An 18,598-nucleotide genomic window follows, 5' to 3' on the forward strand; every position below is an offset into this window, starting at 1 on the left:
CTCTACAGTCTGGAGGTTTACAGTTTGAGATGACTTCCACATGAATATTAACATATCTTTCTTGAGATATTCACTAGGTGTGTGGATAGAATTCTACGTGTGGTTATTTTAAGTTTTGACATCCTGTCGTCCGTGATCAATCGAACATATCACATCCACCTGCAGCACGATGATCATCGTCCAAAACACGTAGAATCCCGCCAGCGTAGGAGACGCCTGCTCAGCGATGGAATAAATGGGATCAGTCCATCGCTGGAGCCAGAGGCCATGTCCTGCAAGAACACAAAGAGGTTGAAAGAGGCCTCGATGGAGACCGCATTCACAATGCATGGTTAAAGCGTTCACGCAAACGGCCACATCTGGAATGTTGTTTCCATGTGAACATCTTTAAAAAGCAAACAAGTTGAAACCAGGTTGAACAGTGACTCAGTGGCACAAGTACGGCTTGAGTCCTTCACTGACTGAATGGATGTAAGCCATGTTATCACGTTAAGCGTCACATGGACCCACCGACCTATGGCTGCCGTCAGACACATGGCGGCCAGCAGGAGGACGCACCACAGCACGTCCCTGTTCAGACGCCGCTCCAGGCGGCTCTGCTTGTAGCGCGGCCCGCTGTTGTTCTTCATGGCTTTGGTCTCATGCCCTGGTTGGTCCAACGCCCAAAAACAAAAATGAATACAAAGATAGATTTTTGCTGCTTTGCTGTATTCGTATGTATGTATAACAGCCTGCTCTATTTAAATTCCCTTTTTAAATTGTGGTTGAAATAATATACTATGCTGTAGAAGGCAAGGCAACTTTATCTATATAGCACTTTTCATACACAAGGCAGACTCAAAGTGCTTCACATATAAACATTGTCATACAATAAAAGAAAATAATAGATAAGTAAAAAGTAAAATAGATAGAAAATAAAGGCAAAGTTAAAAAAAAAACATTTTAGAAACATTTTAGAAAGGCAAAGTTAAAAAAAATGCATTTTAGAAAGTGAGAAAATAAAGGCAAAGTTAGTAATAAAATAAAAAATAGATAGAAGCATTGTAGATTTAAGATTTAGCAGAAAGCTAAAGCAAACATAAAAGTCTTCAGTCTTGTTTTAAAAGCTGTCAGAGTTGGGGCAAGTCTTAAATCCTCAGGGAGTTTATTCCAGCTATTTGTTGCATAGTAACTAAATCCTGCTTCCCCATGTTTTGTGTTGACTCTGGTGATAATTAACAGATTGGTCTCAGAGGATCTTAGTGGCCTAGAAGGCTTCTATAGTGGAAGCATATCGGTTAAATATTTTGGCCCTAAACCATGTAGGGATTTATAGGTTAGCAACATGATTTTAAAATCAATTCTCTGACATACATGGAGCCAATGTAACAATTTAAGAATTGGTGTAATATGTTCAAATTTTTTGGTCTTTGTTAGAACTCTAGCAGCAGCATTCTGAACAAGTTGTAGTTGCCTTGCTACGTTTTTAAGGTGATAGTATGCAGATTTTGTAACTGATTTGATGTGACTGTCAAAATGTAAATCTGAATCCATGATAACCCCTAGATTTCTGGCTTTGATTGAGGTTTTCAGGGACAGAGATTGAAGGTGTTGGGTAACTTTAAACCTTTCGGTTTTAGCACCAAATACAATTATCTCGGTTTTGTCCTCATTTAGTTGAAGGAAATTTCGGCACATTCAGTCTTTGACTTGCTCAATGCACTGGCACAACAGATCTATGAGCTGATAGTCATTTGGTGATAGCGATACATAAATTTGCGTGTCATCAGCATAGCAGTGATGGTCAATATTGTTATTTTGCATGATTTGCCCTAGTGGGAGCATGTAGATGTTGAATAGAGAGGGTCCTAAGATCGAACCTTGTGGGACTCCACATGTCACGTTTGTTGATTCTGAAACAAAGTCGCCAATGGAAACAAAGTAGTTCCTATTTTGTAGGTAGGACCTAAACCAATTTAAGACCTGAAAGCCCCTCCCAGTTTTCTAATCTGTCCAAGAGTATTGTATGGTCTACAGTGTCAAATGCAGCACTGAGGTCTAGTAGCATTAGTATTGAGATTTTGCCAGAGTCTGTGTTAAGACGGATGTCGTTTACAACTTTAATAAGGGCGGTCTCGGTGCTGTGAAGGGGTCAAAATCCAGATTGGAAGGTGTCATAGCAACCAGTTGATGCTAGGAAGTCACTTAAGTTGCTGGAGGACAACTTTCTCAATGATTTTACTTATGAAGGGTAGATTTGATATTGGTCTGTAGTTGTTAATAATAGAGGCATCTAGGCTCCGCTTTTTTAAAAGGGGTTTGATAACTGCAGTTTTTAAGGCTTTTGGGAAATTGCCTGATTGGATAGAGTTGTTAACTATTTGAAATATGTCTATTGCTAGTGGCAGTCAAAAGCATTCTTAAAGAGGTTGGTAGGTAAAGTATCAAGGCAACAGGATACAGTTGTGTCACAGTTTCCACAAGAGTTTTAGAGTCTATGACATTAAAGCATGTCATTGCCACGTTACTTTTGCCTGAACAGGGTGGTAGTCCAACATTTTTGTTTAAAGTGGAGACATTGATGGCGCGTCTGATGCCTTCAATTTTATCAGTATAAAATGCTGCAAACTCATTGCATTTCTGCGTGGAATGAAGGTCAGGTGGAATTTGTGTTGGGGGCTTGGTCAGTCTGTCAACAGTTGCAAATAGGGTTTTGTCATTATTAGTAGTGGTTTTAATGATATTGGAGAAAAATGTTTCTCTAGCACTTTTTAAGTCTAAATTGGAGGCTCTCTTTATAGATGTCATGGTGAATATGAAGTTTTGTTTTACGCCATATGCGTTCAGCCTTCCTGCATTCTTTTTTATGGGCTGTTATGATATTTTAGTCCAGGAAAGGCCGCCGGGACAGGATCGCTTTTAACTCACTTTATTTGGTTAAGGTTATTGGTCTATTGTCTATCGTCTATGAAACAAAAGGAGAGGGATCGTATATAACACGCGTGGAGCGTCTCTAAGCTTTACAGCTAATCGATACGCCGCCCAAGAGATTCTGACCTAAAATGGCGGAGTCCGAGTTTTATAAACAGGTGAGAGTAGACTTCTTCTATGGTTTTCTCACTTCCTCTGTGTGTCCGTTGCTGCCCCTAGTGTAAATGTTTGTAACTTTGTTAAATGTGCTCAGTACTGCCCTCTGAGGTTATGTGAGAGTATTACCAAAGTCCTTCTAGGCAAGTCCTCTCACTCGCGGCCATTTTGGCCACACCTTTCGGGCAGCTATTTGGTCTTAACAAGACCAGGGCCCTGTCTAATGAATAGGGAGAGAGCTGTATCTCCATTTTCCGAGATCTAAGGGGCATAAAAAAACACATGTTTGAAATCACGATGAAAAACAGACTAAAATCGCTGAAAGGGTTTGGTGGTTTTGTATCAAATTAACGTTTTAAAAGCCCTTTTTCTTACAGGTAATCTTGGACTGCGCATGCGCAATGCTTCACGACACAGTTTTCATTTACGGCATAACAACACCGGCACTGCACTGACAGCAAGTTAGCTTTAAAAGTTAGCTTTTGCTGCTGAGCCAACAAGATAACAGGTAGTCAGTTTTCCAGTCGATGCTGCTTGTGCCGCTCCAGCTGCTGGTTCTTCCCTCCTGATTGAAAATAATAAATGTCGCAAAATGCGTGACCGTGTAGGACCTGCAAAATGATTGGAGCAACGGCACCGGAAGAGGCGGGACATGTGCAAACAACTGCCATCTTGGCGTTACGAAGTTTCCCCATGCATTTCAATGGGTGATTTTTTCAGTGATGTGTCTCCTCCTTCTATAGTGTCTCTGGTATTACTGCTTAATTTGTCAAATGTGTTCAGTGCTGCCCTCTGGCGATTGTGAGGGGAAATTACCTCTAAACTATGCTCGGTGCTACTGGATGTGGCTATGTGAGAGTATTACAGTAAAAATGTATCACTAGGGAATATTACAATTAAAATATGTCACAGGGCTGTTACAAAAGAAGCTTTTCTCCAGGGTGCCTTTTGCTTTCCAGAAATCGTTTTAACCTTATAAGGTGCAATGACATCTATGACTTACAAAATTTTCAAATTAAAGTTTTCTAAAAGATCATCAGAAGAACATGGGTTGAGAGGTGGTAGCAAGGAGATGGCCTTTTTAAAAAGTACATCACATGTTGAGACATTTCAAATGTGTCCAAAACGGTAAAAAGTTTTTTTGCACACTTATCATTAAAATCATCAGTATGAAAATTAGTCAAAAAAAGTCACCAGTTATAACTAGACAGTCAAAGTCTATGGAGATGCTAGACAATAATTCTGTAAAGTCACCTAAGAAATTTTCAGCATATGTGAGTGCAGGGCAGTTGCTAGCAATTCTGGGCCCCCTGAAAGAATATCTGTGTGGGCCCCTCTACCCCATTCATTGCCACCTTAAATGTTCTTGTTTTTCAGTGTTCTTGACGGTGCCTGGTGTAATACACCCAATTTGTTTCCTTTTTTACATTTAACGACGAAGTGTATTATTATGTAAATTATGTAATATTAATTGTCTTATTCTCATTTCCCTGATTTGCAACACGTTATTACACCTCTGATTGCAAATACATTTTCAATTAACCACTCAACAAATAAGTGTGGGTATTTTATTGTATTTAACAATCAAGCACTGATATGCAAAAAACAAAATGTCCTGGCTCAAGATAGTCCACAGGTAAATATGTAGCGTTTAACTTAAATGTGCAAGTGAAACAAAGAGCACATGGAATACGTTGTTGTAAAACAAATATGAAAAACAACAACAAGCCTCAACTAATCTCAATTAAAGTTTAAATTGGATTGTTTGTTCACTGTAAGTCTCATCGCTCACTCACTTCCGCTGAGGAAGAACCATGGGAAGACCCAAGCACGTGCACACATAGGGCCCTAGGGGTGCTTGAGCCCCTGCCCTTTTTTATGGAAGCATATATGTAGCAAAATTCAAATGACAATGCAATTTGCAATTAGCAATTCAATAAGTCATTGCATTATGTAATTGTCAATTCATCATGCAATTTAATAATGTAATTTGAAAATACAAAGTGTATTTTAATATGCAAAGTGACAATGAAATCCTCAATTCAATTTAAAAAAGTTATAACAATAAAAAGCGCCCCCGTAATTGGAATTCATTTTGCCACGCTCTGTGTGTTGCAAAATACAAATTACATTTCAATCCGCAAAACGCTTTGCAAAACGCTTTGCAAAACGCTTTGCAAAACGTTTTGCAAAACATTTTGCAAAACATTTTGCAATCTACCAGCGAATAGTGTGTGGGCAGGATCTACGTCACTTCCTCGTAATTTCCTTGTAATACCCTATCTCCCAGAGCACGCACTCTATCAATCATCTTATCAGCGAATCGTGTGTGGGCGGGAGTCGGGGAGATAGGGTATTACAAGGAAATTACGAGGAAGTGACGTAGATCCTGCCCACACACTATTCGCTGGTAGATTGCAAAATGTTTTGCAAAATGTTTTGCAAAGCGTTTTGCAAAGCGTTTTGCGGATTGAAATGTCATTTGAAATTTGCAACACACGGAGCGTGGCAAAGTGCATTGCAATTACGGGGGCGCTATAGCTTTCCATTTGAATAAAGGCGACAAAATGTTAGTTCTATTTTTATTGTTATAACTTTTTAAAATTGAATTGAAGATTTCATTGTCACTTTGCATATTAAAATACACTTTGAATAACGTATTTTCAAATTACATTACTAAATTGCATAATGAATTGTCAATTGCATAATGCAATGACTTATTGAACTGCAAATTGCAAATTGCATTGCCATTTGAATTTTGCTACATACATGCTTCCATACTTTTTGCCTCGTATTAAAAAGTGCCCTCTGAGTGTTCTTCAACAATCGCGCCCGCAAAAGTGCTCGTCCGCGATCGAACGCCCCGTTAACAATAGCGCTCGTCCGCGATCCAACCCCCCCCCCGTCAACAATCGCGCCCGCAATAGCGATCGTCCGCTCGTAGCGCTCGTCACCTGCCCCTCAAAACTCCCGTGCACGTCCCTGGGAAGAACGAACCGCGGTGTGGACCAAACCATTTTTTAAGAAGGGGCCAAGGGGATTATTGAAATTATTAAAATTAGAATATTGTATGATTTGTGGCTTTGTTTTAATTCGGATTCATTCATATGAATATATATTAGTTCAGTGTATGCATAATCATTTTGTCATAGAGGCTACTGGCTGTGTGTGGGCCCTAGCGGGCTGTGGGCCCTTATAATTGTCATAACCTTTCCCCCCTATACGACGGCGCTGTGTGAGTGGCCTGTAAATAATTAATAGGAGAAATCTGGGGGAACATTTCAATACAGCACAAAGGTATTCGAATGATGGAAAATCACCTGAAATACATTTTTAAATATAGCAGCAACCCCTCCACCTCTTTTTCCAGATCTACATACATCAAAAAAGTTATAGTTGGGAGGAGCTGTCTCTATCAGAAAGGTTGCACTGTTATTTTGTTCTAGCCATGTTTCAGTTAAAAACATAAAATCCAGTTGAGAAGTGGTAATAAAATCATTAACTAAAAAAGATTTGTTATTAAGAGACCTAACATTAAGTAGACCCATCCTGATGGTGTTATTGATAGGCTTTAAGGTTGATTTTGGTTTGGAGGGAATAGGTATGAGATTTGAGAGGTTAGCAGTGCGTCTAAGTTTCCCTTTGTTTACTCTCTTAGTGATTACAGCAGGAATGCAAAAGTTGCCATATTTTGAAGTAGGCAACCTTGGGTTCAGCAGATTATGCGAAACTTCCTTTGTGCTGTGTCTACGGCTGAACCCTTTTTTGTCTCAGTAATAATCAGGACTACTATCAGTACAGGGAGGGGGGGGGGGGGGGGCGCCCTCCGCTTGGGTGTTATCAGACTGTGTTCATGACGTGGGGATGGTATCATTGACGCAGATGCAAGTTTGATGCCAACATTTCTCAGTTTCTTAAATTCATCTGGAAAATCATAAAGGGAGGAGACAGTGGAACTGGAGTTGTTGTTGTGGCTATGGGAGAGATGAGGCTGGTGGTCATCATTGATGGGGGAGTGCTGGAGGTCATCGTCGATGGGGGAGTGCAGAGGAGGGGGGTGGCCGTTCCTCGCCTCAGCATCAGCAATGGGGGAAGGCATGGTGTCGATGGTGTCGGGCGGGCTGTTGTCTCTCTTCAAGGTCTGTGGTCTGTCTGCTATCTGTGTGTCAGATAGTGGGACAGTAGATGTGTGGTGGAGGCTGTAGTCTCGCTTCTTCTCATGGCATGACAGGGTAGATTTGTGGGAGAGCGAGAAGAGAAGATTGTCCCTTAACAGTTTTGAGCCTAACCTGTTTGGATGTAGACCATCTGCTCTGAAAAGATATTTGCGCCCCCAGAACAAGTTGAAATTGTCAATAAAGCCCCTTCCTCTTTCATTGCAGACTCTTGAAAGCCATGTATTCAGTGCAAGTAGATGACTGAATCTGCTTATTCCCCTGTCAACTGCTGGTATGGGTCCACTGATGAATGACCTAATGTTTAATTTGTCCAGTGTGTCCAATAGTTCAGTGAAATCCCTCTTCAGAAGTTCTGACTGTTCTCTTCGAATATCATTAAGTCCTGCATGCACAATAACCTGTGAGATTTTGGGGTTTTCCAATATAATTGTGGTTAGTTTCTGGTTGACATCACTAACCGTCACATCTGGGAAGTAGCATGTTTTGATCTTCTTACCGGTTATATCCTTTATGGTTGAGTCTCCTACAATCAGAGTGTCTGGTTCATCTGCTTTCTGTGAGATGTGCCCTTGTTGGCTTGAACAGTGGTTCTTGAACAGTGGTTCTCAAGCTTTTTACCGCGTACCACTCACAAAATATTTGGCTCTCCAAGTACCAGCATTATGACCGATATTAGGAGATATAACTAAATACAGTAGCGTTGGTGATATTAGGAGATATAACTAAATACAGTAGCGTTGGTGATATTAGGAGATATAACTAAATACAGTAGCATAGGTGATATTAGGAGATATAACTAAATACAGTAGGGTAGGTGATATTAGGAGATATAACTAAATACAGTAGCGTAGGTGATATTAGGAGATATAAATAAATACAGTAGCGTAGGTGTGCCATATTCAGCTACGCACAGCTCACGCAGGAGGTGAATGTATTCCTTAAAATCATATTATTTATTGAACTGATGTACAAGGGGTAGCACTGGCACAAACTCCATCACACCACTCTCATACAACGCAAATGGCCACAACTCGACCAACAATTCACAGTGAAATATATGCATATCGGATGTTTGAACAGCTATAACGTTGCTTCAAAACCACGTAGGCTTCGCTTTCATTATATATATAATATGGCTACTAAGAGCAGATTATTTATATATTATATTATATATTATTGGATGCATTGGTTTGAAGTTCACCCATCCTCTCTCCAGCACAGGCCGGGCTTTAAAGGGGTACACACGTCATTACTCAAAAGTCCATTTTGACGGTGGCTTGACGGTTTGACTGAATACTTTATATCTGCCACATATGGAAGACTGAACCTTCTCAATGTGTCACCTGCCCTGCAGTTCAAACGTCTGTGTAGTGTGGTGGTACAGCGTCAGACACATGGCCGTGAGGTCGCTTGTTCCAGTCTGCCTTGACCAAACAGATTGTGAGACATGGCATCAAATTAGGGATGCACCATAACTTTTTTTTTTTAACCGTTACCGATAACTTTCATCTCCTTAAGGCCGATACCGATAACCAATAACACACACACACACACATATATATATAATCATGACCTAAGATCATGACATTAATACTATGAACAAACCCAAAAACCTTTGGGTTTTTATTCACACTTGATGCCCGATAGTATAATCAACATGGGGTTTAGGGGGGCGGGCTTGCAAAGGGTGGGATATGACGTAGGGTCGAGGTTCTCAAGGGGCGGGATATGACGTAGGGTCGAGGTTCTCAAGGGGCGGGATATGACGTAGGGTCGAGGTTCTCAAGGGGCGGGATAATGACGGCTCCTGTCACTCAGGTGTGTTTTGGTCTGACCGCAGCAACGGAGGCAGAATGGGCAGAACTCATCGCGATCATCTTAAATGTTGCTGCAGCAATGCATCATATATTCCGTTGCATCCACAACATCCATATTGATCGATGAAAGATTGGAGCATGAGTTAGAGACAAATAGAAGAAACGACGAATAAGAAAGGCCTCACGAACGACTGCGTTACCGGAGGAAGAGAGAGACTTTTTTGGCTTCATTTCACATCTAACAAACGCTGGGACAAATGTAGTTGATCTCTGTGTTTAACTGAGAAAACAGGGAGTGGAAGGACGGGACCCTATAATGTTCAGCTAACTGTTGTCAATAATAAGTGTTACGAGAGTTAGTGCATGTGCGAGAATGGCAGTGAGTGAGTGAGTGAGTGGACGAGCGAGGAGAGCGAGCGGTAGCGTGTGTCAGTTTAGTGACGTAACGAACGAGTCCGGTTGTGTCTGTGCAAACGTGTAGGCCCTACTGTAAAGTTAGTGAAACTAAGAATAAAGTACCCAGCCTGTCAATAATCGGTGGCCGCTTCATTCAGACCAATTTCCAACCTATAAGCAGACCCACTGCCGGTCTGGTCCGGTCTACATCGACCCTGGAGGGAACGTCTCCCCTGTGCTCTCGACTACGGTCTGGGAGCCGACAGCAGGTAAGGTGTAACATAATAATAAAAAAAAACATTTTCTATATACGCGTGCAGTTATGAACTCATGTATTGTAATTGATTGTATGATGTGTACTTTTAGGGTTACGATAAGACCTATCATTGAGCGTTATCATCGTAGGAGCGGGGCACGGAAATTATATAGGCTATGTTATCGGGGCTATTCGTCATGATATCGGACTTATCGGAATGACGTAATAATTTCTGTTATCAGCCCGATAATTATTGTGCACCCCGACATGAAATCAAACAATGTTTACTATGATGTATTCACTAGGCCCTTGTCACCATACTTGTCATACAGTAGGACCCTGTCATGGTTGCTTGCAACTATATTTTGAACTTCTATAACCATGTTTAACCTGTTTTACAGCCAGTCAACACATGCTATCTTTTTCTTATTCCTGCTTCAGTATTACAGTATTACAAGTATTAGAATTACCATTTCCAGTTCCTTCAATATGTATTTAAAGCTTGTTCATCCACTGATTATCACAAGCCCTTGCATTGTGATGTGAACTAAATCCATAAGTTGTTTACTTTGAATAATCAACGCTTTGTTTTCCTCAGGTTGTGCTATCTAGCCACCCCATCTGTTGAGTAGTTCCCCTTTGTGGTTTACCTCTTTCTTTGTGTGAGGTGAACCGGTCACAAGGTATTATCTTTATCTGTCCTTTAGGGCAACGTTTCCCTGTTTAAGATGAGGACAGTTGCGTTGCGGAGAGGGTGTGAAACTGTATTCTGGGGTTACACTGCTGTGTAGACTGGTGTAGAAAATTAACCTATTCAATGCATGCATACAACTACTAGTGCTTTTTTTTGATTTAGCAGTGGAATCTGCCGTTAAAGTAGTAAACGATTATAAATGCTATTTTAACGGCACCGACAATCCAAAAAGCCAGTCGAAACTAGATGGAAAATGTGTATAGTTCAAAATGTGACACAGCTTTTACTTCTTTGCCACCTACAGAGTTTGTTATGTACGATCATTCATAACCCCTGTGTTATTCCCCATAGACATTTGACCGAGGGAACCGGAGCCTCAGAGGCGGAACTTATTCTTCAGAGGTCTATTGCCACGACAGATATCCTGCTTGACCTATTTTCAGAACTGGTTTCGAAGCAACAACTACTTACCTGCTTGGGTTTCAGTTGAGAAAAGTAAGAGGACGAGTAAAAGCTTTCTTTACTGCAAAACTGCTTAAAGTACGTGTCCAGATCGAAATCTACAACCCTCAACCAACCAATGAGCAAAGTTGCCATTGCATTCACGATGAATATCGCACTCAACCAAAACACCCAGTTGAAAGCAGCAGTTCCCCCCCAAGCTACTGAAACAAGCTAGGTGAATAAGGCCCATTGAGTTCAAGACACTTGCCATGTTGAGTGGGCTCACATGCACTTCTTCCCTAATCCCTATAGAGTGAACACTACAGTGCCTTGCAAAAGTATTCACCCTCCTTGGCTTTTTACCTATTTTGTTACATTACAGCCTTTAGTTCAATGTTTTTTTTTAATCTGAATTGTATGTGATGGATCAGAACATAATAGTCCAAGTTGGTGAAGTGAAATTGGAAAAATATATACATAAAACTATTTTTTTGAAATAAAAAACTGAAAATCGGCATGTGTATATGTATTCACCCCCTTTGTTATGAAGCCCATAAAAAGCTCTGGTGCAACCAAATACCTCCAGAAGTCACATAATTAGTAAGATGATGTTCACTCTGATGCCCCAGAGGCTGCAACACCTAAGCAAGAGGCACCACTAACCAAACACTGCCATGAAGACCAAAGAACTCTCCAAACAAGTAAGGGACAATGTTGTTCAGAAGTACAAGTCAGGGTTAGGTTATAAAAAAATGCCCAAATCTTTGATGATCCCCAAGAGCACCATCACATCTATCATAACCAAATGGACAGAACATGGCCCAACAGCAAGCCTGCCAAGAGACGGCCGCCCACCAAAACTCACGGACCGGGCGAGGAGGGCATTAATCAGAGAGGCAGCACAGAGACCCAAGGTAACCCTGGAGGAGCAGCAGAGCTCCACAGCAGAGACTGGAGTGTCTGTACATAGGACGACAACAAGCCGTACGCTCCATAGAGTTGGGCTCTATGGCAGAGTGGCCAGAAGAAAGCCATCACTTTCAGCAAAAAAACCAAATGGCACGTTTAGAGTTTGCGAAAAGGCATGTGGGATACTCCCAAAATGTATGGAGGACGGTGCTCTGGTCTGATGAGACTAAAATTGAACCATTAAAGAAAACGCTATGTCTGGCACAAACCCAACACATCACATCACCCAAAGAACACCATCCCCACGGTGAAACATGGTGGTGGCAGCAACATGCTGTGGGCTTTCAGCAGCCGGCTCTGGGGAACTGAGGGAACGATGGATGGTGCTGAATACAGGGATACTCTTGAGCAAAACCTGTACCACTCTGTACGTGAGTTGGGCTAGGACTGAGGTTCACCTTCCAGCAGGACAAGGACCCCAAACACACTGCTAAAGCAACACGTGTGGTTCAATGACCCCAAACACACTGCTAAAGCAACACGCGAGTGGTTTAAGGGGAAACATGGAAATGTGTTGGAATGGCCTAGTCAAAGCCCAGACCTCAATCCAATAGAACATCTGTGGTCAGACTTAAAGATTGCTGTTCACAAGCGCAAACCGTCCAACTTGAAGGAGCTGGAGGAGTTTTGCGGAACGGGCAAAACTCCCAGTGGTAAGCTGTGGCAAGCTCACAGAGACTTATCCAAAGCGACTTGCAGCTGTGATTGCTGCAAAAGGTCTCTCTACAAAGTACTGACTTTAGGGGGGGTGAATAGTTATGCACATCGACTTTTTCTGTTATTTTGTCCTATTTGTTGTTTGCTTCACAATAAAAAAAAAAAAAACATCTTCAAAGTTGTGGGCATGTTCTGTAAATTAAATTATGCAAATCCTCAAATAATCCATGTTAAACAATCCAGGTTGTGAGGCAACAAGACACGAAGAACGCCAAGGGGGGGTGAACACTTTTACAAGGCACTGTACACAGTACACCATTCAGATAACAAGTATAAGTAGTTAGTAAAAACCTCATCATGGGACAGGACTGAGCAGGCGGTGGGACTCACCAGCGTAGACGACCACGCCCACCACGGCCTGCGTGGTGCGGACCGTGCAGCTCCGCAGCAGCAGGTTGTCGTTGTGGAGACCGACGCGGACCTTACCCGAGTGCTCGCTGTGGGAGCAGGACCAGGGGAGGACCAGGGGAGGACCAGGACCAGGGGAGGACCAGGGCAGGACCAGGACCAGGGGAGGACCAGGGGAGGACCAGGGGAAGACCAGGGGAGGACCAGGACCAGGGCAGGACCAGGGGAGGACCAGGGGAGGACCAGGGGAGGACCAGGACCAGGGCAGGACCAGGGGAGGACCAGGACCAGGGGAGGACCAGGACCAGGGGAGGACCAGGACCAGGGGAGGACCAGGACCAGGGGAGGACCAGGGGAGGACCAGGACCAGGGGAGGACCAGGGGAGGACCAGGGGAGGACCAGGGGAGGACCAGGACCAGGAGAGGACCAGGGGAGGACCAGGGGAGGACCAGGGGAGGACCAGGGGAGGACCAGGGGAGGACCAGGGGAGGACCAGGACCAGGGCAGGACCAGGACCAGGGGAGGACCAGGACCAGGGCAGGACCAGGACCAGGGGAGGACCAGGACCAGGGGAGGACCAGGACCAGGGGAGGACCAGGGGAGGACCAGGAGAGGACCAGGGGAGGACCAGGTTTACACAACACAATACAACCTGGAAGAGCTTAATGCACCGTTTGACGTTTAGCTAGTGTTTGTATGTTGGGCACATGTTCAGATACTGCCTTTATTCATTATTAGTTATCGCTGAAGAAATTCTACATCACGCACGCACGCACGCACACACACACACACACACACACACACACACACACACACACACACACACACACACACACACACACACACACACACACACACACACACACACACACACACACACACAGACACAGACACACACACACACACACACGCATAAATACAAAAAATATAATACATACATGTAACCTCGAAAGCGGCCCAGGTCGTTATTAGGGTTTTCACATTCAATACGACAATAGAAGCTCTCTGGAGTCAGCTCCGATCCCTGTACACACACACACACACACACACACACACACACACACACACACACACACACACACACACACACACACACACACACACACACACACACACACACACACACACACACACACACAGTAAACAAATGTACATTACAGGTCACAAACAGAGCCAAAGCCACATAACTTGTACCCTGGAAATCCAGAGTTCTCTCGAGAGCACAATTTGAATTTGCTCAGCGAGTCACTCTGGGAACGAGCACTCCCCGATTCCCCTGGCCCAGAACGTTAAAGGACAATTACGATATTTTGGATGAAATAAAGTGGCTGATATAGGCAGGATATATATATATATGATGATATATCTATATGATATATATGATATATCTGATATAGGCGGGCCAAAAGCGTTGCTGTTTTACTGATGGGATACGGTAAGAGTCTTATCTATTGGTTAGCTCCGCTGGTCTGGATACGTCCCCCCATTCTTCTGATTGGTCGTAGTGTTATCCAATTGCGTGCAACATCCATAACAAGTCATTTCAGTTGATTGATTTCCTTTCATTCCTTCAACATGCTTTAAACTGCAGGAATATATTGACTCTCCTGGCTCTATCACCACTGATAGAGGACGTATTGACCATCAATACATTGTCTGCAGATGGTATCAAAAGCATATCGGAGCACAATGACAGACCATCATATCGGAGAATATTGGGAGCTGAGGGATTTGTTGGCAGAGGGGATCCCAGAGAGGAGGACGCGGACAAAGCCATCAAACACTTGATGATGAACTGTGGTCCCCACCAGTGGGACTAACGCTGGTACGGTGACCCTACCTGCAGTGGCAGGTCAGAGACCACCTGTCTCTGCTTGAGGTTGGTCTCTCCGTCCAGGTTGGCCGTGTCGATGTAACAGACGCCCTGGGGGTCCGACGAGTACAGCAGCAGCACGTCGGCGGGGATGATCTCGTTGCAGGACAGGCGGATGAAGTCTCCCACCCGGACGTCCTGCCAGTGCTGGTTGACGTAGGCCTTCTGCTCGCTACGCCAACAGCAGAGAGAAGAGTCGCAGCGGTCAAACAACACGTGGAGGGAGAGCACAGGCAGTGTCTTCACCCGAACACAGGTCCTCCGACGTGGCGTTGGAGAGGCTTTAGGTGAGACCCAACAACAGTTTAATGTATTCATTTATTTGTCAGGATGCATAAAAACTAATTCTTAACCGAAAATGCGGAATGGAATTCTACATGTTTCAGTGTGGTTATGATTCTAGCCTTTGGACTGGACAGGCCCTCAGGTCAATGAAAGATACCGTATTCTTCTATTAATTGAGTCATGTAGAAATATTACTTAATAACATCAACCTGTCACTCAGACGTCCTCCATCACCTGCTGTAGACGCGCACCAGGTTGCGGTTGACCGTCTTGTCAAACAGGTAGCGGCGGTAGTCCTCCAGGGCGTCTTTGAAGGCGATGACCATGAGGACCACCAGCAGAGGCACCATGGTGATCTCCTTCTGGAACGCCTCCACCGCCGGCACCCAGTTGAGCAGCACCAGGAACAGGAAGTACAGGTTGGCCACCCTGCACAGGAGAAGAGCGTTGACTCATTGAAGGTAACGTATCCTCCTTGAGTTTCAAGGTCTAAGACGTCCAGCAGGATGTGTGCTGTGTCCAGCGAGCTCTGGTTTAAAGTGAGCATCGACAGAACGTCCCACCCTAACCCCCACGTTACAGCTTTCATTCTTTGCTTTTAAGTGTTTTACTTTTTATTGATTGTCATATTGATTTCACGGTCTGATTTTCCACTCCTATATTGTGTTATTGCGAGAAGAAGCAATTTCTTAACACACTGTCGACTTTGGAGGCTTCAACTGAACTCGTCTGAACGGAAGAGACCTGCGGAACTGCTGGAAGAGGTTGATGGGGACGAAGGTGAGCAGGCTGTACTTGGTGGTGCGGATGGCGTTGCCCTGGTACTCCCTGGAGACGGCGCGGTACTCGGCCTGGTAGGGCCCGCGCCGGGCCAGCACCGTCCGCCGCTTCCCGCTCGGCCGGCCCGCCCCCAGCGGCCCGTCGGGGGCGGAGTACCAGCCGTAGCGAGCCCCGCCCCGAGCCGCCAGCTGCTGGCAGCGCCGCCCGAGCCAATGGACACGCTCCATTACGGGACTCTTCCCCTCCAGTGGGGGTATTGCCGGCCGTTACCGTGGGGCTCCGCCCCCTCCTCTCAGTGATGGACGGATGAGGAGATGTCACATGACCGTCATCCTATGAGGACACACAGACAGCAGCGGGGTCATTCGCTGCTGATCGAATGTGTGCATATATATATATATATATATATATATATATATGCACATATCCAAACACACCTGTACACACACCTGTACACACGGTACACACACCTGTACACACACCTGTACACACGGTACACACCTGTGGATCATCATGATCATCAACACCTGACTCATCACCCCGACCTCCCAACCATTCAGCTCCAGACGGTCAAACAGTCTAGCTTATCTTCCCACTTCTGCGGCGCGGTCCTCCACTGACACCACCTTCAGCTCTCCACGCCGACGGCTGGACTGTGGACTTCACAGCCCTGATCTGTCGTGGTGCGTTTGGGCTCCCCTCCCTGGGGCCGTAACATATAATATATGTTATATATGTTATATATGTTATATATACGCTCTATTTCCCCTCAAGTGGATCGAGGCATGTGACAAATGAATTAGCCTAGCCAGATAGAATACACCATAGAAAGATATATTCAAGCCAAGTTACTGCAAACATAAGGTCACAAAACCTATAATCTCATGTTATGAAGATATAAGCAGTTACTTCTGCTTTATGAGCAGAAGTAACTGCTTACAACGCCTCCTCAAAGAGGAGGGGTATGACTTTGTGACAGTCAACCCCCTGAAACTATAGTCTATCTTTGACTCTAACCTGACTGTATTTGCATTTGTTTTAGCTTCAGAATGTGTATATTTGGTCTATGTGTTTATGACATGTACAAAACAAAAGACTAATTAACAAACTAATTAATTAATCAACAATACTAAATATTTGATAGTTGCATCCCTAGTAAACATGCTGGTTTCAACTCACTTGTACCTTCCTGGCTTTGCAAATGAGTTTGCCAATTTTTTGCACATACGTGAGAGATATCCAACAGCTACGTCAAGACAACGTCTCAATGTCTCTGCTCTGGGAGACAAACATTATCCCTCTGGTGGTGTTCGTGTGGAGGTATAATATTATAACCACTCAGTTAGGTTTATTAAAGGGATACACTGCAGTGTGTCCCTTTAATAAACGTAACAGAGTCATCGTTATATTATCCCTCTGGTGGTGTCATGTGGAGGTATAATATAATAAAGACTCAGTTAAGTTTATCAATCGGATACACTGCAGTTTGTCCATTTAATAACTCCACTAACTCGCCCACAAATGTTTCTAAATGAATCCAACGTTTCATTTGGATCACAATAAAACCATGATGTGTGCCTGCTTTAAAAATAAAGAGAAAATACTGCATACCTGACATCAGACATAATTGTCAACGGGTGGGGATGTAATATTTCTCTTGAAATGTCATTCATACATATGAAGGTGCACGTACACGTGCAGTATATGAAGGTACACGTGCAGTATATATGAAGGTACGCCTGTAACAGTAGATATGAAGGTATGCCTGTAACAGTATATATGAAGGTATGCCTGCAGTATATATGAAGGTATGCCTGTAACAGTAGATATGAAGGTACGCCTGTAACAGTAGATATGAAGGTATGCCTGTAACAGTAGATATGAAGGTACGCCTGTAACAGTAGATATGAAGGTATACCTGTAACAGTAGATATGAATGAATGCCACATTTCCGACCTTGGCCGACGACCGGTTACCTGAGAGCAGGTACTGCCTCTTAACAGGCCACACCCATTTCTGCCTAAATCCATATTAGGGAATATAACGTTGAGAGTTTAGAATACTACATATCGTTTATATTATGGTATTATAGATACTTATATGGTAGTTTTCGACGTTATTAATTTATAGTTAATGCTTCATACTTCATAAATCAACTATGCTGACTTCCATGTACATTTAAGTTCCTGCCTCATGCAGTAAATGTATTAAGTAAAGCCACAACGCGCACGGTAATTCACCACAGTGGTAAAGGCAAGTCTTTGCAAAAAGGACAGCATGCTGTCATCCTCATACACACTGAAACAGAACTCACCGTGCTCGGTGTGTGAGGACGCGGATTAAGCTGCGAGGTTCGTAGTTGTTTGAATGTCCATACGGTAGGCTACTTGGAGAACTAGGAACTAGTGAATAGATCCAGTGTATCTACTGTACACAGAACAACACCCAGTACAAACAAAGCGGAGTGCTCTCACTTTCACTCCTTCACCCCGAGGACCTGTCTGCGCTCACCATCACATTTAGAAGTGTCCCAAATGACCACCAAGTATTCCAACTAGTACTAAAATATAATATAAAGAAAATATTAAATACAATACTAGTTCTAAAATAAAACGAGTACACGACTCTGGATGTACAGGACAGACTCTACTGCCATCGTGAATGTGTATATGTTATATATATCTCAGTCAGCCTCCGCCCTAAATGTTTAATTCATCTTATTTTGTAAACCTTATCGTGGTATCATAATCCATCGTACGGTCACCAGGAACCCG

General features: G+C 43.6%; 1 protein-coding gene across 1 annotated transcript in view; it reads right to left on the bottom strand.

The window, feature by feature from the left end:
• The window catches only part of atp10d (ATPase phospholipid transporting 10D), a 45,160-nt gene extending 26,578 nt beyond the window's left edge, over positions 1–18,582 (bottom strand). The window contains exons 1-8 of the mRNA XM_084481662.1: positions 18,139–18,582; positions 15,789–16,157; positions 15,279–15,473; positions 14,727–14,931; positions 13,825–13,910; positions 12,868–12,974; positions 515–646; positions 160–272 (exon numbers count right to left, since the gene is read on the bottom strand). Of these exons, the coding sequence (XP_084337788.1) occupies positions 160–272; positions 515–646; positions 12,868–12,974; positions 13,825–13,910; positions 14,727–14,931; positions 15,279–15,473; positions 15,789–16,051 (1,101 nt within the window). The 5' untranslated portion in view covers positions 16,052–16,157; positions 18,139–18,582. The remainder of the gene's footprint in view (positions 1–159; positions 273–514; positions 647–12,867; positions 12,975–13,824; positions 13,911–14,726; positions 14,932–15,278; positions 15,474–15,788; positions 16,158–18,138) is intronic.
• Between the last annotated feature and the right edge of the window lie 16 nt (positions 18,583–18,598).

This window comes from Micromesistius poutassou (genome assembly GCF_964030765.1).
Source record: "Micromesistius poutassou genome assembly, chromosome: 17".
NCBI classification, from domain to species: domain Eukaryota; kingdom Metazoa; phylum Chordata; class Actinopteri; order Gadiformes; family Gadidae; genus Micromesistius; species Micromesistius poutassou.